This window comes from Erinaceus europaeus, chromosome 23, assembly GCF_950295315.1.
Source record: "Erinaceus europaeus chromosome 23, mEriEur2.1, whole genome shotgun sequence".
Classification (NCBI taxonomy): Eukaryota; Metazoa; Chordata; class Mammalia; order Eulipotyphla; family Erinaceidae; genus Erinaceus; species Erinaceus europaeus.
Window position 1 is genome coordinate 9,668,642 of NC_080184.1, and position 22,452 is coordinate 9,691,093.

At 41.6% G+C, this 22,452-nt stretch overlaps 3 protein-coding genes across 3 annotated transcripts in view; 2 read left to right on the forward strand and 1 right to left on the reverse strand.

Moving 5' to 3' along the window:
* The window catches only part of LOC107523312 (zinc finger protein 14-like), a 517,712-nt gene that overhangs the window by 222,245 nt on the left and 273,015 nt on the right, over nucleotides 1-22,452 (reverse strand). The window lies entirely within an intron of this gene.
* Nucleotides 1,931-3,851, forward strand: LOC132535536 (protein FRG2-like-1). Its single transcript, XM_060181699.1, has 4 exons — nucleotides 1,931-2,185; nucleotides 2,486-2,563; nucleotides 2,771-2,846; nucleotides 3,295-3,851. The coding sequence occupies exons 1-4, from the start codon at nucleotides 2,075-2,077 to the stop codon at nucleotides 3,636-3,638; spliced, it is 609 nt and encodes a 202-aa protein (XP_060037682.1). The 5' UTR covers nucleotides 1,931-2,074; the 3' UTR covers nucleotides 3,639-3,851.
* LOC103125121 (glycerol kinase-like) lies at nucleotides 18,648-20,527 on the forward strand. Its single transcript, XM_060181666.1, has one exon. The coding sequence runs from the start codon at nucleotides 18,685-18,687 to the stop codon at nucleotides 20,344-20,346; it is 1,662 nt and encodes a 553-aa protein (XP_060037649.1). The 5' UTR covers nucleotides 18,648-18,684; the 3' UTR covers nucleotides 20,347-20,527.

Here is a 22,452-nt window from a genome sequence, read left to right on the forward strand (position 1 = left end):
GGACCCAGGTTTGAGCCTTCAGTTGCCACCTATAGGGGCAAAGCTTCACAAGTGGTGAAACAGGGCTGTAGGTGTTTCTCTATCTCTCCCTTTCTGTCAATTTCTGGCTGTCTTTATCCAATAAACAGGTAAAGTGGTCTGGGAGGTGGCACAGTAAATAAAGTCTTGGACTCACAAACATGAGGATTCAAGTTCAGTCCCCAGCAGCAAATATCCCAGAGTGATGTCTGGTTCTTTCTCTCCTCCTATACTTCTTACTTCTCATTAATAAGTAAATAAAATAGTTGAAAAAAAACCCAAAGATAATAAAAAATAATAAAAATCTGTGGGTTTACAAATGAGATAGAATGCTCATTAGGTTCTCTGTTCTCTATCTCTCACTGTCTCAAAATTTTCTCTCTTTCCCTTTTTCTCTCTAGCTATCTATTTCTCTCAAAAGCACACACAAAATAAACACACCTTCAAATAAATATATCTAAGGGTGGGGGCTGACAGCATAATGGTTATGCAAGTTGACTCATGCCTGAGGCTCCAAAGTTCCGGGTTCAACCTCCATACCACCATAAACCAGATCTGAGAAGTGCTCTGATTAAAAAAAAAAAAGGAAAGGGGATACAGGCCGTATTGAAGCAGGTTAAGCACATGTGACACAAAGTGCAAGGACTGTTGTAAGGATCCCGGTTCGAGCCCCCAATTCCCCACCTGCAGAGGAGTTGCTTCACAAGTGGTGAAGCACATCTGGCAGGTGTCTGCCTTTCTCTCCCAGTCTGTCATCCTCTCCTCTCCATTTCTCTCTATCTTAACGATGACAACAGCAATAAGAACTACAACAAGGGTAACAAAAGGGAATAAATATTATTTAAAAAAAAAAAAAAAAAAGGAAAGACTGTCCACACACTGTGGTCTCTGGAGGGACATGTGTGTTCAGGTTCCCAGGCCACGTGTATACCAGTCCCATCCTTGCCCTTCCTGGTTCCAGGGGTAAAGGAGTTGGTCTCTGTGGTGCAAATTAAACACAATGTTTCAAAAAGCATACAGCAATATATATATATTGCTAGCATCTGTAAAAAAACAGAAGGAAACTAAACAGTTCTCAAAACTTAAGTCACATATATTTTTGGGTGTTGTGAACTTTTGTGCCCAAACCCTTATACTGAAATCTTTTTATTTTATTTTATTTTATTTATTTATTCCCTTTTGTTGCCCTTGTTGTTTTATTGTTGTAGTTATTATTGTTGTTGTTGTTGTTGTTGGATAGGACAGAGAGAAATGGAGAGAGGAGGGGAAGACAGAGAGGAGGAGAGAAAGATAGACACCTGCAGACCTGCTTCACCGCCTGTGAAGCGACTCCCCTGCAGGTGGGGAGCCGGGGTTCAAACCGGGATCCTTATGCCGGTCCTTGTGCTTTGCGCCACCTGCGCTTAACCCGCTGCGCTACAGCCCGACTCCCCCTTTTTTTAAAAGATTTTTTCTATTTATTAATGAGAAAGATAGGAGGAGAGAGAGAGAGAGAAAGAAACAGACATCACCCTAGTACATGTGCTGCCAGGGATCGAACTCAGGACCTCATGCTTTAGAGTCAAATGCCTTAACCATTGTGCCACCTCCTGGATTACTATACTGAAATCTTAAATCCTACTTAGTTGACCTTAGTTAGGCACTAGGGGCATTAAGAGGCGATAATAGAAGATGGGAAACATCCAGATGATGCGATTACAGCCCCTATTAAATCTGCAAAGTTCTTTGAGGCACACCACTCACACAGACAAGAGCCCTGGGGGAAAACTGACCCAAATCTTAGAGGCTATGTTAATAAGACTTTAGGCTATAGAGGCTGGCAGGAAGTAGGGCTCTTTCCAGCCAGTGGGAGTCAGCCTTGCTCTGGACCTGAAGCTAGAAAAGGCAGGTTCAGCAGTCCAACCCTCACTTTTCATTTGATTCAGCCAGAGAGGATCTTTTTAGGTCTTCACAATGGAATCCAGAACTCAAGACCTGCACTCCAAGAGTCCAAACAACCAAAACCCCTGATAGGAATATCTGTGCCTGCAGACCTCCTGTGAGGAAAAATGCTCAGATGTGGAGGAGAAAGCAAAGGATGAAAAAATGTAAGACAATTTCTTCCCCCTCAGTTGATTACCAAGTTGAAACAGGGAAGTGGTCTGTTTGCATGGAGATTGCCAGGAAGGTAGGGATGTGGGAAACAGCAAGACTATCTCTCATGGAAGTTTTTCTTGTTTGATTTAGATGGCTTGCTTATTTTTTTGTATGTTTCTTTTGATTATTTTATTTGGCTAATAAGACATCTCTCCTAATTTAGTCAATATGGTAACTTGGGCTTTATTCCTGGGAACCTGCTCCATCTAATACCTGATTTTATTTTGGTGGGAGATGAACAATCTCCATAGAAAGTTACCCACAAAGCTAGCTATGGGGAGGAGCAGGGGCTTCAGGAAGGCCAGTACCCAAAAGTACTCTTTTCTTTTAGGGTCTGAATCCAAGACAGAGAAGGAGAATTCTCCAGAAAAGGAACAGGAAAGCACAGACAGCTTGGCCTGGCTGTCAGGTGAGATTCCTTGTCCAGGGAAAAGAGGTAGGATGGGGGAAACCCAGCCCCCTTTATGAGGCCTGGATGGGAGCTGGGGTTCAGGGTCTTAAAGTCCTGCACTCAGGGCACAGCTGGAGTCCCTAGTTCCAGCCTCTGTCCTGTGTGTTCAGGGCCCTAGGGCTTGGGGTCTCCCACTGACTTGGGGTCACTCCATCTTGTATGCAGATTCAAAAAGCAACTGTGATGAAGAGTCCCCCAAAGTGGAGAAACCGCTCCTGGGATTGCATCCCCAAAGGAACAGGTAAAATCTATTTTCTGGGTCCTGGGGTATAGGGAGTGAGAGTCAGGGAGGAGGACGGGCGTCCCGGGTGTGAGAGGAGGGAGTTAGGGGCTATGGGAGTCAGTTGGGGTTTAGATGCTGTGGTCATAAGGACAAGGCCTGGGAGGACAGCACCTTGTCTGTAGAAGTGGGGGAAGGCAAGTTAAAAAGGAACGGGTGGTGGTCTGGGAGGTGGCGCAGTGATAAGGCTTTGGACTCTGAAGCATGGAGTCCCGAGTTCGATCCCTGGCAGCACATGTGTCAGAGTGATGTCTGGTTCTTTCTCCTCCTATCTTTCTCATTAATAAATAAAATCCTTGGAAAAAAAAAAAAAGAACGGGTGCTCCCCAGGTGTGCAAGCAGACTGACATCTCTGGGTGGGGCCCCCAGGGCGAGGAACCTGCAGTTTTTTCACTCTTCTTCCCCACAGGGACCTCCCCTGCTGAAGGACACAATGAACACTACTCAAAAATCAGAAAAAGAAAGACTCCAGATGGTGGCCATGAAAGCCACAAATATCCCAGATGGAGGCCCTGCACACCCAAGAGAAGGTTGACTGGACACAGGCAGAGGTCCCAGTCACTCAGGCCCACAGCCTCCCAGCCACCTCCTCTGAGAAAAAGCCTGGTGTCTTCACTGAGCTTCATGTCAGAAGCCACCTATGAGAGGCTGACCCAGCTGCCTCAGGAGGCCCAGTACATGCTGGCCCAGCTGCAGGCTCCCCTGTGGACGCTGATGCACAGCTGCTATGCCATGGCCTCCCAGGCAGCCTAATCCATCTCTGCAGAGGGCTGGCTCCTGCCTGTGGCCTGTTCAACAGAGCCCACCCAGGATGGAAGAGGAGAGCAGCACCTCTATGAGAAGTGTTCCAAGGATGTGAGGGCAGCCAGGTCATGACGTCTCAAACACTGTTGCTGACCAGGGTTCATTTGGCTCCTCTGGCTGGCTAAGCAGGTCCCCATCCCCCTCACTACTCCCATGTGCATCTCTCTGAAGCTGCTTGTTTGGTCAAAGAGGATGACCTTTTCCAACTAGAAGAAGATCTGTCTATGAGTACCTGTGCTTGCCTGCTAGAACCTTCAAACAACCTCTCCTGTTCTAGAAGAAACACAACCCCCCACCCCCCCAGGCTTGAAGCTGAAGTGCCAGTGTTTTCAGAAGATGGCACCCTCTGGGAGCACAAGCCAGACTGCTATTCCTCAGTCAGAAGACCCACAGGCCTGTGACACAATAGGAGACTTGCAGGTGGTCTCAGGAAGAAAAGCAAGTTGGACTTATGATGAGGCGTTCAGCTACCAGGGCACCAAGGTGATGCTTGGTCTGTGGTGACTTTGAAATTGGCAGCAAACAGGTACGAGATCAAATAAAAGCACAGGTTATTGGACATCCATGCCCATGAATTTCTCACACTTGTGACTGCAAGCATTTTTATTCCCTGTTAGAAATGAAGGCTAAAGGTTTGCCTTCTCTCCACTCTACACCTCTGATGTAAATATAGAGCCTTCCACAGTGAAGGGACTGGAGATTTCTATTTCCTTCATTTAATTTGCCTGCGGAAACAAACTGTCACTTGTAGTATTTTTATTGACCTTAACACTATTTTTTATAGTAAAATCTGTAAGATGCTTAGTGATTGGTGTATTTATCTAAATCTCTCAAGACTTTAATAGTTTATTAGATATCACTAAATTCTGTTTGTTTTAAACTGTTTGAAGTGAAAATTGACCAGGATTTGCTTTATGTGACTTTGCTGTTCTGTATTTTGTACCATGGTATTTCATGTATATAATTTATATTTTGTGTAATGAATTAAAATTCTAGCATATTTTGTCTTCCTGATCATTTCACATTACACAGTGTTTAAAAGAACATCAATGAGTTCATGAATATCCTAGTTGATAAAATTATATATATGACTTTTTTTTTTAACCAGAGCACTGCTTAGTTCTGGCTTATGGTGTTGTGATTGGCAGAACCTAGGATTCTTTAGAGCCTCTAGTGTGAGACTCTCTTTGCATAGCCTTTATACTGTCTACCTTCACCCTTATAATGTCCTATTGAGATTAGCTGGCTAGAATGGCTAGGGGTCTCTTTTCCCACCAGTACCTACTTTACCTGCACTTTGAATTTCTGAGGCTTACAGAGCCAGTCAGGTAGGGGTGGGTGGTACCTCATCATCCCCACTTTGGGACAGTTGGTTGCAAATCAGTGTGCATGCAGGACACATTTTAGATTATGCAAAACTAAGTTCACATGTATATAGTTACCTACAACCTCATGATAAATTTAGTGATACATTTTAGTGATGCATTTTCTTTCTTTACACTCTTCTTTTGGACTGTATGCTGTAGACTTTTACTTTCAACTTCTTTTCAATTTGTGATTAACAGTATTTTACAAGACTCACACCCACCACCAAATTCTTATGTCCCCACTGTCACAATGATAATCAATAGTTCTCACAAAATCTTAGGAAGACTTTCTTTTTGTTGTTGTTGCAAGATTATGTAGACATAAAAATTTAGTGGATTTTGCATCTAAAAGTTTTTTCCTCCTTCCAGAAGGTTTTTCTTTTTCCAGCAGGCTGTCTTCACCTCTGACTTCATGTAGGTCAAAGGGTCACCTATTTTTCTGGAAGCTTCATGTGAAATGGTTATGCTAGTTGGTAGACACTGTCTACCACAACCTCTAATTAGTCTCTTTTTTTTTTTTCCCTCCAGGGTTATCACTGGTTTTCGCACTACAAGTCCACTGTTCCTGGTAGCCATTTATTCCTTTTTCTTATTAATTCTATTTGATAGGATAGAAGTAAATTGGCAGGGGGGGATAGATAGGGAGAGAGAAAGATAGATACTGGCAGATCTGTTTCACCACTTGTAAAGCATCCCTGCTGTAGGTAGGGCATGGGGACTCAAACTCAGGTCCTTGTGTGGGTCCTCCTGCTTAGTACTATGTGCACTGAAATGGATGTGCCACCACCCAGCCCCCTCTCAGGCTAGTCTTAACTGTATAAATCTGGTTTTTCATTTGTTTGTTGTGACCATGCTCAGTTGGTATTGTGGCTTCAAGTTACTTTGCAGATTCTACTGAAATATCCTACTGAAATAGATTATGCATTTATATATTGGTGTAAAGAGAGATACTCTGAGAAGAGGGTCAGCCAGTCCAGGTATGTGACTATCCAGTGGATCACAGACTTCACTTCTGGGATGCAGTTTCTGTGTTCTGGAACTCAGTGGTTTTCTGTACATCTCCACTCTATTATTTTTGTTAAATCATATTATTCTACTTATATTGTTCCAAGAGACTTGAGAGTCAGAACATCATTCTAGCACATGAAATGAAATGCTGGGACCTCATTCTGAATCAAAGCTCTCATTTGGAATCAAAGCTCTACTTCATGACATCCAGTGTCTCTTTACGCATGTCATTTTTTATTTTGAAAAATGGCATCAGATTCCAAAGTGATTTTTGCTGAGATTGGGTGACAGATCAATAAGTGGCTGACTCAGGAGTACAGATCATCAAACTCAGGCAGCCTCTAGGGAAAATGGGCTAATATGAGACTGAGAAGCATTGTCTGAGAAGTGGCCCAGTGGAGTCTCAAAATAATGAACACGTGTTGGTTGGCCCATTGCATCCATATGTGGTCTCACTCAGCACAAGGTCTTCTCTCTCTCTCTCTCCTCTCTCTTCTTCTCTGATAGGTTTTTTAGTTGTCCCTCAGGAGATATGAAGAGTGTTATCCAAGATATAAAGACGAATCTTGGAAACACAGCATTAGCAAATGGTGGTAGAATAAAACCAGTGTCCCCAAAAATGCAAGCTCTGTGCTCTGTTGGGTCTGGCAGTCTCTCGCAATAAAAAATCAGGAAATGCATGTGGTCCAGGAGGTGGCGCAGTGATAAAGCATTGGATTCTCAATCATGAGGTTCCAAGTTTAATCCCCGGCAGCACATGTAACAGAGTGATGTCTGGTTCTTTCTCTCCTCCTATCTTTCTCATGAATACATGAATAAATTCTTTTTAAAAATCAGGAAATTGGGCCAGATAGTGGAACAACTGGTTAAGTACACAAGATGTAGGTTCAAGCACTTGGTTCCAACCTGCAAGGAGAACCTTCACAAGTGGTGAGGCAGTGTTGCTGGTGTCTCTCTGTCTCTCTTCCTCTCAATCTCCCCCATTCCTCTCAATTATGTCTACACCAATAATAAATAAAAATATTAAAAAGTCAGGAAAGTTTCAAATGTGTAAATTACCTGGCTGGATAGTTATTAAAAAAAAAAAAAAAAGAGAGAAACCAATGTTGAGCATTGGAGAAGTCATGCATATATGTTGCATTGCTGTCATATGTTGCCCTCTTGTGGATGTGTAGCAGGAAGCACATGAGACCATCTATAATGACATCCCAATGCAACCCTTTGAGAATATCAAATATGCATGCCAATTCATTGATGAGAAGTCAAGTGCTGTCTAAATCTGAACAATCCTCAGCTTTGGCCTGTTTGTCGTGGTGGAGGGAGGGGGTTGGGTTGACTGAACATGGTAGCTCACAGTATCTCAATGAAAGTCCTTTTCATACCCATCATGCTGTCCTGAAACTGATATCTCACTTTAATGAGCAAAATAGGTATAGAAGACTTTTTTTTTTTTAGAAAGGTTCCTATCAAATTCTGTTATGTGGATATTACTCTATCCTGCTAATATCCTGTACTGTCTTCTCTTTCAACAGGGAGAATGATAAAGAGAAATTATTTTCCTACCACACTTTTATGTCATCTATTCTTCTATGCCATGGGAAAATAAACGTCTACAGTACTCAGCCCAATTTCACAAGACCTAACACAATGTCCATTTAAGTTGGTGCTCATATCCATATGATTTAGTAAACAAATTGTTTCAAATAAAAATTCAAGACAACTGAACTAAATTGTCCCAAGAATATTCCATTTTTGAAACATGATTAATTAAATCTAAGAGGCCAGAAGAATACTAGAGCCTTTTAAGATCTTCATGGGGCTTTGTTGGGGGGTGAATCTGTGGCTTCAGGCCTCAGGCAGGCAAAGCTCTAATTTGATGAGTCTAAATTGGTCCACGAGGAGTTTACAGATACAAAGGGTAGGACAAAAAGGGAGAGACAGCTGGCAGGCAGGGAAAGGCCCCACTCTGCACAGAAGATGTGGCAGGAGGGAATCTGGGAATTTCATCAAGACTCAATTCAATTAGGATTTAAAATTGACCAGTGAGAGAGAGCAAGAGACACACCCTACAGGTTTATAAAACACAGCATCTATGCCTCTCCCCCCTCCCCCTCCCCCTCTCCCTCTCCCTTCCCCCCTCCTCCCCAAAACAGTCAGGAGAGAACCTAAGAGGCATAGAGTCCTCTATCTCTATGCAGGATCCAGACATGAGGCTGATCTGCAGGAAGGAGGAGCCCTAGCACTCCAGCATAGGCCACACCTGAGCAGAGCTTCACAGGATCTAGGTGAGCAGGACAGTGAAATCACCTATCTGATAGCAAAAGGTAAGCAAGAGGACTCTATAGATCAGAATATATTTTCTAATATAGAATACAAAACACAGCATAATTGTTATGCAACTTACTTTCATTTCTGAGGCTCTCCGGTCCCTGAATTCAGTCCCTAGCACCACCATAGGCCAGAGCTGAGTAGTACTCTGGTGTGTGTGTGTGTGTATGTTTGATTAATATAAATAAAATATTTTTAAAATATAGGGCAGGGGTAGATAGCATAATGGTTACGCAAACTGACTTACATGCCTGTGGCTCCAAAGTGCCAGGTTTAATCCCCTGCACCACCATAAGCCAGAGCTGAGCAGTGCTATGGTAATTAAAAAATAATAATAATAATAATAAAATATTTTTTAAAAACTGCAAAACATATTTATAGTAGACCAGAGGCAGGGCAGTAGTGTACCTGGTAAAGTACCCTGTTATAATGTTCAAGGACCTGGATTCAAGACCCCAGGATCAGGCCTCCAGTGCCTAACTGTAGGGGAAAGCCTTCATGAATGGTGGAGCAGTGCTACAGGTATATATTTTTCTCTCTCCCATGCCACCCACTCCCCCTTTTTTGTAGATCAGTTTTTATCTGTCACTATCCAATAAATAAAATATTTTTAAATAGGGGCTGACAGTGGCACACCTGTTTAGATGCACATGTTACAATGAACAGATCCCAGGCTTGAGTCCCTGGCCCCCACCTGCAGGGGGAAAGCTTTGCAAGTAGTAAAGCAGGACTTAAGGTGTCTCTCTCCCCCTTCCCTCTCAATTTATGGCTGACTACCCAATAAATAAATATAATAAAAATCACTAAATATTTTTAAAAATTAAATACAGTCAATAGGGACTGGTGATAGCACATCTGGCTGAGTGCATTCATAACCATATACTAGGGCCCTACTTCCAGACCCTAGTCCCTGTCTAAAGGTCTAAAGCGGGAAAACTTCATAAACACTAAGAGTGCTGCAGGTCTGTCTCTTTCTCCCACCCCGCCTCTCCCTTTTGATCACCTACCCATCTCTCAAACTTTCTCTACCCTATCAAATCAAAAATAATGTAAACAAAAGTAAAAATGGCCACTGGGAGTGGTGGATTCCTCATGTACACCTCTGACCCGAGTGATAATCTTATTGGTAGTAAAACACATTAACTAATTATTTCAAGTTATATGAAGCTTGACATTTTTGATCAAACTATTTCTGTGTGCATTACAGGGACCTTTCACCTTTGTTACTTCACCCCTTCCAGGACACTTTTTTTTCTCATTATTGGGGAATTAATGGTTTACAATTGACTAGTACAATTTTTAACCCTTGCATATTAGATATAGAGAGGGACAAAAAGGAGAGATTTAATAGCACTGGAGCTTCCACATGGAAGGCTGGGTTTTATTTTTTTTCTTTATTGGGGAATTAATGTTTTACATTCAACAATAAATACAATAGTTTGTACATGTATAACATCTCCCAGTTTCCCATATAACAATACCACCCCCACGAGTTCCTCTGTCATCCCTCTTGGACCTGTATTAGCCCCACCCACCCAGCCCAGTGTATTTTACTTTGGTGCAATACGCCAATTCCATTTCCGGTTCTACTTGTGTTTTCTGATCTTGTTTTTCAACTTCTGCCTGAGAGTGAGGTCATCCCATATTCATCCTTCTGTTTCTGACTTGTTTCACTTTAACATGAATTTTTCAAGGTCCATCCCAGATCGGCTGAAAACAGTGAAGTCACCATTTTTTATAGCTGAGTAGTATTCCATTGTGTATGTAGACCACAACTTGCTCAGCCACTCATCTGTTGTTGGACACCTGGGTTGCTTCCAGGTTTTGGCTATTACAAATTGTGCTGCCAAGAACATATGTGTACACAGATCTTTTTGGATGGATGTGTTAGATTCCTTAGGATATATCCCCAGGAGAGGAATTGCAGGATCATAGGGTAGGTCCATTTCTAGCCTTCTGAGAGTTCTCCAGACTGTTCTCCACAGAGGTTGGACCAATTGACATTCCCACCAGCAGTGTAGGAGAGTTCCTTTGACCCCACACCCTCTCCAGCATTTGCTGCTGTTACCTTTTCTGATGTGTGACATTCTCACAGGAGTGAAGTGATATCTCATTGTTGTCTTTATTTGCATTTCTCTGACAGTCAGAGACTTGGAGACTTGGAGCATTTTTTCATGTGTTTCTTGGTCTTTTGGATCTCTTCTGTGGTGAATATTCTGTCCATGTCCTCCCCCCATTTTTGGATGGGGTTATTTGTTGTTCTGTTGTTGAGTTTGGCAAGCTCTTTATATATGTTGGTTATTAACCTCTTGTCTGATGTATGGCATGTAAAGATCTTCTCCCATTCTGTGAGGGGTCTCTTGGTTTGGGTAGTGGTTTCTTTTGCTGTGAAGAAGCTTTTTAATTTGATGTAGTCCCATAGGTTTATACTTGCCTTAGTCTTCTTTGTAATTGGATTCGTTTCATTGAAGATGTCTTTGAAATTTATGCAGAAAAGAGTTCTGCCAATATTTTCTTCTAAGTATCTGATAGTTTGTGGTCTAACATCCAAGTCCTTGATCCACTTGGAATTTACTTTTGTATTTGGTGAAATACAGTGATTCAGTTTCATTCTTCTGCATATTTCAACCCATTGTTTCCAACGCCATTTGTTGAAGAGACTCTGCTTCCCCATTTCATAGTCTGGACACCTTTGTCAAAGATTAGATGTCCATAGGTGTGGGGGCTCACTTCTGGGCTCTCAATTCTATTCCACTGGTCAGTGTGTCTGTTCACGTTCCAGTACCAAGCAGTTTTGATGACAATGGCCCTATAATACAGTTTGAGATCTGGGAGTGTGATGTGTCCGGTTCTGTTCTTTTTTTCTTGAGGGTTGGGTTTTAAACCCAGATGAATTACATGGCAAGGCACAGGCCCTACTGGGTGAGATTTCCCCCAGAACCTGAAAGTGTTCTCTTCTAGTGAGACTGTGGTCTTTTCTAATTTCTTTTGTTTTCTTCCTTCCTTCCTTCCTTTCTTTCTTTTTCTTTCTTTTTCTTTTTTCTCTCTTTCTCTTTCTTCTTGTTGTTGTTGTCACCAGAGCACTACTCTGCTCTGGCTTATCATGGTGCCAGGGTGTGCATTGGATCGACCTTCCCGTGGTGCATCCCGTGAGCACCCATTCATTGGGGAAACTGACGATCCTTCCTAGCCGACTGAATCCACATGGATCCCAGTCACTTTCAAAGCCAGCAACAAGCAGCTCCCGACAGCTTTCAAGCTGTTGGTCCTGCTCTTCGAGTCCTCCAACTTAATGTTGAGGGGCTGTCCTTTGCCAAACGCGTTCTTATCGGTCAATTGGCGATACAGCATCAGGCAGATGTTATCTGCCTACAAGAAACACATATAGCAGTCGATGAAGCTGCTTGATTCACCATCAGTGGATTCGATTTAATATGCTATAATCTCCATCCTAAACACGGCCGAGCCATCTACGCCAAATCGTGTCTTGCGGATGTTTACCATACAGCCTCTTTGACCTTCTACGACTCCATTACTATTGGAACTATTCAGCTCTATTCAACGTATGTAAGCCTCCCAGTGCCTCATGGGATAATGAGGTCCTGCCTAGCGTCATCCAATCTGGTCCCCTACGCCTACACTGAACTTCTCTGTTCCAGACTCTTGGAAACAGAGTTGGCAGTCAGCTAAGGTCAAGAACAAACACCTCATCACAGACCCCTGCAAGCGTCCACCCGGCTTTGACCTAGCACGTTATGATCGGGCCCTGCTCAATCGCCATCGAACAGGCCATGGCCGGTGCGCCGCTATGTTCCATCGCTGGGGAGCCAGAGACGACCCGAACTGCCCCTGCGGCTCCAGACAGACTAGGACCCACATAGTCAACGACTGCCACCTCTCCAGATTCAAAGGAGGTCTCGAAACTTGACATCAGGCTCAACCTGATGCTGTTGACTGGCTATGGAAGAAGGGCAAACGCTAGAAGAAGAAGTACCCTGAGACTAGATTCCTCTAGTGCTGACCTGATTCTTTGTGGGGGAACTAAACAGAGTACGCTCTACAGAAAGGGGGTGAGGTCACCACTCCTTTCCCAATTTTTTTTTTCCCTCTCGTGTCATTGGTGCAGTTTCTTGGCCCAGTCCCATTCCCTACGGAGTGTCTTAGGGTCTGGCCCTAGGTCAGGAGAGCAAGGAAGGACCTGCTGACCCCAGGCAAGAGGGTCAGGTTGAGGAGTCAGCATGTTGGTCAGCAGCACCTTGCACCTGAGTTGGGTCCAGTGAAGCTGTGATTTCTCTGCCTTCTTTGGGACCTTGGGTTTCAGTAGATATAAAGGGTTTCTTTTAATTCTTTCTCACTTTTTTTTTAGTTTGATAAATTTTAAAGTTCTGTTAAATTATCCCTAGAATTGTTGCATTTTGTTTTTATTTAGTTTATTTTGGTCTTAGCAGTGAATCTAGCAGAAGTGTCCCAAGATTGCCCTGTCTTCTAATACGGTTGTTGGAGAATCTTAAGCAGGGGAGTCGGGCGGTAGCACAGCAGGTTAAACGCAGGTGGCTCAAAGCGCAAGGACCGGCATAAGGATCCTGGTTCGAGCCCCCGGCTCCCCACCTGCAGGGGAGTTGTTTCACAAGCGGTGAAGCAGGTCTGCAGGTGTCTTTCTCCTCCCCTCGCTGTCTTCCCCTCCTTTCTCCACTTCTCTTTGTCCTATATCACAACAACGACAACAATAAAACACAAGGGCAACAAAAAGGCAATACATACATTTTTTTTAAAAAAAGACAATTATTAAGTCCCCACCGTAAAGTTAGGAGCATGAAGTGATGCATGAAAAGTGCTCACACAATTACAGTGGCCTCATTGTAGTGTCCAGTAATTGTAATGTGGGATCCTGCCTGTTCCTAGCTGGGACTCAGAATTTGTTACAGTTTTTTATGTAACTTTATCATAACACTGTTCAGTTCTGATTTATGGTAATCTGGTGATTGAGCCAGAGACTTGGGAGTCTCTGGCTTGAAGGTCATTTGCATACCCACTCTGCTAATTAGCTCACCTCCCTGTAGTCATATTAAACAATATTTTATTGATTGTTTTTTGACAGAGTCAGAGAGAAACAGGGGTGGCAGTGCAGAATATAAGGGGAAAGAGAGACACACATATAATCCTGCTGTTCCAGTCATAACTCTTATCCATCATTTGGAGACCAGAAGTTGAAACCAGCCTCTTGAGCACAGCAATGTGTGTACTCAGCCAGCTACACTATCAACTTCTGGCCTCTGTAATTAGATTTTAATGCAGTGTTGTTGTACATTGTGACCTGCAAAACACTGGTGTGATCAATTCGGGTTAATTCAGTTGTAAAATGTGTTATTGTACATAAAATAATGAACTTATATCATTTTTCATTAGTATAGCAAGAGTTTCCAATTATTTAAGATCATAAAAGTGCACTATGATTCTCTCCTCTATTTTTTTTTTTTTTTTGCTGTCCATATGTGGAATTAGTGGCTTTGTAGATTTTTCTTTTTTTTTAAATATTTTATTCATTTATTAATGAGAAAGATAGGAGAGAAACAGACATCACACTGATAACATATGCTGCCCAGAATTGAGGGACCTCATGCTTGACAGTTCAATGCTTTATCCACTGCACCACCTCCTGGACCACATAGATTTTCTCTCTTTCTTCTTCTTTTTTTTAAAAATTTTCCTCCAGGGTCATTGCAGGGGTATGAATCTACTGCTCCTGGAGACCACCCCCACCCCCATTTTGTTGCTGTTGTTGTATAGGACAGAGACATATTGAGAGAGGAGAGGAAGACAGCGGAGAGAATGGTAGATGCCTGCAGACCTGCTTCACCACTTGTGAAGTGAACCCCGTGTAGGTCGGGGAGCCATGGCCTCAAACCTGGATCTTTGTGTTGGTTACTGCCCTTTGCATCATGTGTACTTAACCCTCTGTGCTGTTGTCCAACCCTCAGTTTTGTAGATTCTTTATGCAGTTGAAGCTGGAGGACTTAGTGTTGGCCCCAACATAAAAGTTTCTGTAACTCAAGCACGAGTATTTTTTTATATTTATTTTCCCCTTTGTTGCCCTTGTTGTTTAACATTGTTTTGGTTATTGATGTCGTTGTTGGATAGGACAGAGAGACATGGAGGAGGGGAAGACAGGGGGAGAGAGAGACAGACACTACAGACCTGCTTCACCGCTTGTGAAGCGACTCCCCTGAGGTGGGGAGCGGAGTGGGGGGGTGGAGGCTCCAACTGGGATCCTTAAGCCAGTCCTTGCACTTTGCGCCACGTGTGCTTAACCCGCTGGCTGCGCCACCGCCGACTCCCCAGGTGTATTTTTATACGACCACTGTGCTATCTCCCCACTTCAGCATGTCTTTTTATGTAGTTCTAGATACTACACCATAATCTAAAAGATTTCTTTCTTTTTTTATATATATTTATTTCCTTTTGTTGCCCTTGTTTTATTGTTGTAGTTACTGTCGTCTTTGCTGGATAGGACAGAGAAAATTGGAGAGAGGAGGGGAGATAGAAAGGAGGAGAGAAAGACACCTGCAGACCTACTTCACCGCTTGTGAAGCAACTCCCGGGCAGGTGGGGAGCCAGGGGCTCGAACCGGTATCCATAACACCGGTCCTTGCGCTTTGCGCCATCTGCGCTTAACCCGCTGCTCTATTGCCCAACTCCCTTTTATTTTCTTTTTTATTAGATCGTTACTCAGCTCTGGTTTATGATGATTTGGGGGATTGAACCTGGGAGTTTGGAACCTTAGGCATGAGAATCTCTTTGCATAACCATTATACTATCTTCACCCACCAACATTTTTCCATAAATTGATTCAATGTAGTAGTCTAATATAAATAAAATATAAAATGTATATAATTCTTCCACCTCAGCGAGAAAACAATTTTTTTCAAGTATTATATTTATTTATTATAGACAGAGGGAAATTGAGAGAGGCAGATGGGGGACAGAGGAAAAGACACAGAGAGACACTGCAGCCCTGCTTTACCACTAGTGAAGCTTTCCCCCTCCAAGTAGAAGACAGGGGCTTCAACTTAGGACCTTGTGCATTGTAATACAAGTGCATAAGCAGGAGCACCACTGATTGACACCCCCACCATGAGAAAATTTAATCAGACATCAAGAAAAATAGACATTAGATTTTTATTTTTGATTTTTTTTAATATTTATTTTTCCTTTTTGTTGCCCTTGTTTTTTATTGTTGTTGTAGTTATTGTTGTTGATGTTGTCATTGTTAGATAGGACAGAGAGAAATGGAGAGAGGAGGGGAAGACAGAGAGGGGGAGAGAAAGATAGACACCTGCAGACCTGCTTCACCGCCTGTGAAACGACTCCCCTACAGGTGGGAAGTCGGGGGCTCCAACCCGGATCCTTAAGCCGGTCCTTGCGCTTTGCGCCACGTGCGCTTAACCCGCTGTGCTACCGCCAGACTCCCAAGACATTATAACTTAATCCAGGTCATTTGAACTTTAGTTTATGACACATGGGTCTACAGACAGACACTGTATAAAACAATGCTCATTGCAAAGTTTAACAATAAGAGCAATGGAACAAATTAATAAGGTTTCACTATGGCAGGGGAGCCAGCATAAGGATTATGCTAACATACTCTCATCCTGAGGCTCTTGAGTTGTCAGGTTTAGTCCCCAGCATGATCATAGGCCAGACCTGAGCAGTGCTATGATAAATAATAATAATAATAATAATAATAATAAAAAAATAAGAAAGCATCATTACTAATTTGATGTATAAGATTATAGGTTTATAGGAGTGTATATTATGATTCCTGCCACCAAACGTCTGTGTCCCTATCCCCACTTCCGTATTGTGGAGGTGAAAATATAAGAGCTCCCCACCAGATTTTTTTTTTTTTTAATTTGGTGCAATATTCCAGTCTCAGTGTAAGTCTGCTTTGCATTTCCCTTTTAAGTTCTATTTATGAGTGGGAGCATCCCATACTAGTCTTTCTCTTTCTGACTTATCTCACTTAACATAATTCCTTCTAGCTCCATCCAAGATGAGTCAAAGAAGATGGATTCATTATTCTCAATAGCTGAATAGTATTCCATTGTATGTATATGTATATATAACTTTCTCAGCTATTTATTTGTTGTTGGATGCCTGGGCATCTGAGTTGTTGGATACCTCACCAATCTTTACCTCTGCTGGGGCTGTGAGAATAATCTTTAATTTTGCTTGCATTAATTTGTCGATTTTTTTCCTTCCCCCTATCTCTTGAGTTTGTTTGATAAATACTTCTTTGTAATTGTTTTATTTTATCTTTGTTTAGGAAGGGTAGGGGTTGTGTGCAGCCAATCTGGAATAGTTTAATCTGCAGACTGATTGTGAGGTATTATTAAATATTTACTTTTGCTATTGCTTGTTTTCCCTTCTCTCTGGTTTGTCCAAAATGAGTTGCTGTTGTTCTATTGTTTGTTGATTGGATGTGCTCTCTATTGTGGGAAGAGCTTAATTTTCTTTTTTAAAAATATTTTATTTATTTATTCCTTTTGTTGCCCTTGTTATTTTATTGTTGTAATTATTATTGTTGTTTTTATTGATGTCGTCGTTGTTGGAACAGACAGAGAGAAATGGAGAGAGAGAGGAAGACAAAGAGGCGGAGAGAAAGTGAAGCCACCCCCCTGCAGGTGGGGAGCTGGGGACGTTTGAACAGGGATCCTTAAGCTGGTCCTTGTGCTTTGCACCACATGCGGTTAACCCAGTGCGCTACTGCCTGACTCCCAGAGCTTAATTTTTCTTTCTCTCTCTCCTCTTTGTCTTTCCTCCCCTGTGATTTGAAAAATATTTTTTCCTTTTGCTGCTGATTTTTCTGTATTCACTTTCACTTATTTGTGTTTTATCTTATGGAAGAATTCTGAATCACAGTGGCTTTTCTCTCTCTCTCTCCTCCTTTCTTTTCCACTATCTATAGAATTTATAGTCGATAATTGATTTTCGGAGTTGAGGTTTCACTTGGCTAACTGGTTTTCATTGAACTGCATTAATCTTTCTTCTGATGCTATTGTATTTTCTGAGATTTGTGATTTCATTTGTGAAAGGATTTTGGTGTGATGTGGCTTTTCCTAACACATCATAATAACTGAATGACAATAGCCAGGACACAATACTACAAAAAACTCACCAGTAAAAAATAGTTAAATCTGGGAGTTGGGCGATAGCACAGAGGGTTAAGCGCGGGTGTCGCAAAGCGCAAGGACTGGGGAAAGGATCCCAGTTTGATTCCCGGGCTCCCCACCTACAGGGGAGTTCCTGCACAAGTGGTGAAGCAGGTCTGCAGGTGTCTGTCTTTCTCTCCTGTCTTCCTCTCCTCTCTCCATTTCTCTCTGTCCTATCCAACAATAACGACATCAATAACTACAACAATAAAGCAACAAGGGCAACAAAAGGGAATATATATATATATATATATACATATATAGTGATGTATATGAGCATGAATTAAGGGGTTAAGGAAATAACAAAAATTTGTATATATATGTATATGTATATATATATATAGTTAAATCTTACACAGTTAAATTAGCTACTGCAATGAATCAGGACTGGAGCCCAGAAGAAGTTCCAGCTAAGCCAGAAGTAACTAAAACTGAGGAAAATATCCAAATATTAATTGATGCATTAATCACAGGAGAAGCTTTGCATGATACTTTGGATTTCGGAGATGTCTGTTTTGATATCTCCTTTTTAATTTGCAATACTATTTGAGTCTTCTCTCTCTCTTTTATTTTTTTGTGAGTCTGGCTAATAGTTTGTCAGTTTTGTTTACTTTCAAAGAACCAACATTTAGATTCATTGAACTTTGGTTTCTCTTATTTTTGATGTTATTTCTTTCTCCCCTAATTTTAGTGATTTCAGGCCTTCTCAATCCTTTGTTCCTCATCTTCTATATCATTAAGGTGTTTAATCATGTTGTTTACTTAAGCTTTTTTCTGTTAATGTGTGCCTATCTGGCTATGAATTTTCCCCTAAGTACTGCTTAAGCTCGTCCCAAATAGTTTAATAGCTTCTGCTGCTTCTCTGCGCATTCACTAATCGGCCAGCCCCCCCCCCCCCCCCCCAGACAGCGGTCCCCCACACCACGCCCCCTCTTGTAGGGAGCGCAGCAGGGGCGGGGCCTGGGTGGGAGGGGCCGCCTGGAGCAAGGTCCCAGCGTTCCTTGCTGCCACCCCGCCCCCGCCCACTGCCGTCACCTGGGAAACGGGCTGTGACCACAGTCCACCAGATCGGAAGCTCGTTTCATGGCAGCCTCGAAGAAAGCAGTTTTGGAGCCGTTGGTGGGAGCAGTGGACCAAGGCACCAGCTCGACCCGCTTTTTGGTTTTCAATTCAAAAACAGCTGAACTACTTAGTCATCATCAAGTAGAAATCAAACAAGAGTTTCCAAAAGAAGGATGGGTGGAACAAGACGCTAAAGAAATCCGGCAATCTGTCTATGAGTGTATAGAGAAAACGTGTGAGAAACTTGGAAAGCTCAATATTGATATTTCCAACATAAAAGCCATTGGTGTTAGTAACCAGAGGGAAACCACTGTTGTCTGGGACAAGCTAACTGGAGAGCCTCTCTACAATGCTGTGGTGTGGCTTGACCTAAGAACGCAGTCTACCGTTGAGACCCTTAGTAAAAGAATTCCAGGAAATAATAACTTTGTTAAGTCCAAGACAGGCCTTCCACTTAGCACTTACTTCAGTGCAGTGAAACTTCGCTGGCTCCTTGACAATGTGGGACAAGTTCAAAAGGCGGTTGAAGAAGACAGAGCTCTTTTTGGGACCGTTGATTCATGGCTTATTTGGAGTTTGACAGGAGGACCTAATGGGGGTGTCCACTGTACAGATGTAACAAATGCAAGTAGGACCATGCTTTTCAACATTCAGTCTTTGCAATGGGATAATGAGCTCTGTGAATTTTTCGAAATTCCTATGAAAATTCTTCCAAATGTCCGGAGTTCTTCTGAGATCTATGGCCTAATGAAAGCTGGAGCTTTGGAAGGCGTGCCAATATCTGGGTGTTTGGGGGACCAGTCTGCTGCACTGGTAGGACAAATGTGCTTCCAGGATGGACAGGCCAAAAACACGTATGGAACAGGTTGTTTCTTACTATGTAATACCGGCCGTAAGTGTGTGTTTTCTGAACATGGCCTGCTGACCACAGTGGCTTACAAATTGGGCAGAGACAAGCCAGTTTACTATGCATTGGAAGGCTCTGTAGCCATAGCAGGTGCTGTAATTCGCTGGTTAAGAGACAATCTTGGCATTATAAAGTCCTCAGAGGAAATTGAAAAACTTGCTAAAGAAGTAGGTACTTCTTATGGCTGCTACTTTGTCCCAGCATTTTCAGGGTTATATGCACCTTACTGGGAGCCCAGTGCAAGAGGGATCATCTGTGGACTCACTCAGTTTACCAACAAGTGCCATATTGCTTTCGCTGCGTTAGAAGCTGTTTGTTTCCAAACCCGGGAGATCTTAGATGCCATGAACCGTGACTGTGGAATTCCCCTCAGTCACTTGCAGGTAGATGGAGGAATGACCAGCAACAAAATTCTCATGCAGCTTCAAGCTGACATTCTGCATATCCCAGTAGTGAAGCCCTCGATGCCAGAAACAACTGCTCTGGGAGCTGCCATGGCTGCAGGGGCTGCAGAAGGAGTTGGCATCTGGAGTCTTGAAGCTGGTGATTTGTCAGCGGTGACAATGGAGCGTTTTGAACCCCAGATCAAGGCCGAGGAAAGTGAGATTCGTTACTCTACGTGGAAAAAAGCTGTGATGAAGTCAATGGGTTGGGTTACAACTCAGTTTGCACAGAGTGGTGACCCTAGTATCTTCTGTAGTCTGCCCCTGGGCTTTTTTATAGTGAATAGCATGGTAATGTTAATCGGAGCAAGGTACATCTCAGGTGTTCCATAAGTAATAACAATTCAACGGATTCCAAAAGATGCAAGCTTTTCATGTAATGAGAGAATTCAGCGATTCTGTTTCTTAATGTGATGACACTATTCATAGACTCTGATTATATTTTTAAGCCACTTGCTGCATGACCCTCCAAGTATACCTGTGGCTTGAAATAAAGAAAATGCAGCAGAAATAACTCTATAGAAACATTTGGTGTGTTTTTTAACATTAAGTTAAGACTGAACTAGCCACCTTTGGGGTTGACCCCTCCTTTAATCACTGCCAGTCCCATCCCTTCTAAGATCTAGAAACAATCCAGATCCTGTCTTTCATCAAACAGATTGAAACATGGATAAGCCAGGATTTGATTACACTACCCATGCTGGGTAAAGGGATTTTTCTTACTAACACAGTAAAAAAAAAAAAAAAAAAAAGCAACTTTATGCTTTGTCTCTTTAAAGATTCCCAAAAATCCCTCTATTCTGCATACTAGGCAGATCCATCATCTAGGAAGCAAAAACCTCTACAAAATTCTTAAAATGAAAATTTAGTATTTTCACAGCTTCGATATTTTTTAAAAAGTGTTTGCCAAAACAAATTCTTCAGACATTTTACACTGTCTCACTACTTTTGCTAAATTATTATCTGGATCTTATAGGGAAAGGTATTTTTTCCCCTTCAGCTCTCCTTTGTATATTTTTTTTATTTTGTGTGTATAACGTACATGCCTATTTTATACACTAGGGGAGCCCATTTATCAATATAATTGAGTACAACTTACATGGTTTTCACTAATTACACCAAATTTCTGTTTGGCTGTCAAAAAGAATGGCCACTTTTTTCATCGCTCCTTTTTATATTTCTTTGTATGCATAAAATACATATACATTTTATACTGAGGATAGCCCATTTATACATTAAGAAAACATTATATTCTGCAGGTTATAATGGGAATGGTCATAAGCTGACCACTGTGCATAAATATTTGGGAGAAAAGAGCTATATACATTATTGGGCAATGGTTATGCATATTTACCAGGAGAAACTTTTTCTTAAGACAATATTAAAATTTAGGAAAATATTCTATGTAAATAAAAGAAAATGTATTTTGTTTTGATTTCAATTAGAATCCTTACCTATTTTTATTCTTATATATGCACATATACATAAGAAAAAAATGAACGACTTACTATAGAAAATACTGTTTACATACAGAAACACTAGTCCATGTAAATTTATTTTCTTGTAGACATATGTGGGATGCTCTCAAAAAAGGTTAAAAACTTTAAGTTGAAAACTACTTCGAGTAAAGCCAAGAATGCTCGCTCTATTCAAATATACTATTAATTGTTCATAAAGAATCATATAATCCATCTGGGATGACAGGATTATTATCACTCCTTTAATATCACGTAACAACAGAAACAATTTCCACAAGAAATTCTAATGAAATTTCTCAAGATATTTAGTACCACTTGTTAAAAAACTCACCCAATCCTGCTAGCTTCTTAATGACATTTTAAAACAACTTTTAAAGTTAATTTCTGTGCAGTGCAAGTACAAAAATATTGCCTCAATCATTTTTCAATCAGTGCTGAAATAAGAAACAATATATTAACACAAAGTTTTGTTTTGTTTTGTTTGAAATTAATGGTCATTTGCATCTGCAGTTCTGACTGTGCTGTTTCCAAATTACCGAATCTGCTGGATTTTACTGATGCAACTGCCATGTTAGTGACATAATGATTATAGAAAGGTACTTTGAGATTATTACTTTGTGGCAGGGGTACATTTAGATATTGTTTCTACAAAGGTAGGTTGAGTTATTTGTAAATAATTGTGAAAACCACTGTTCAGATAATTTTAAGATTACATTAATTTTCTACAAATCGCAATATTTATAAATGTGTGACATTGTACATGTTGATATTTCATGATAAATCTACTCAAAATAAATCAACCCCTTATTAAAAAAAATAGCTTGTCTTCTTTTTCATTGGATTCTAAGAACATTTGATTTTCTTAAACTCCTCACTGACCCAGTAGTTAAGTAGTGTGTTGTTGAATTACCATATTTTGCATGACCATTATGTTATCTCCCTAATCCTGCATTTTATTTAA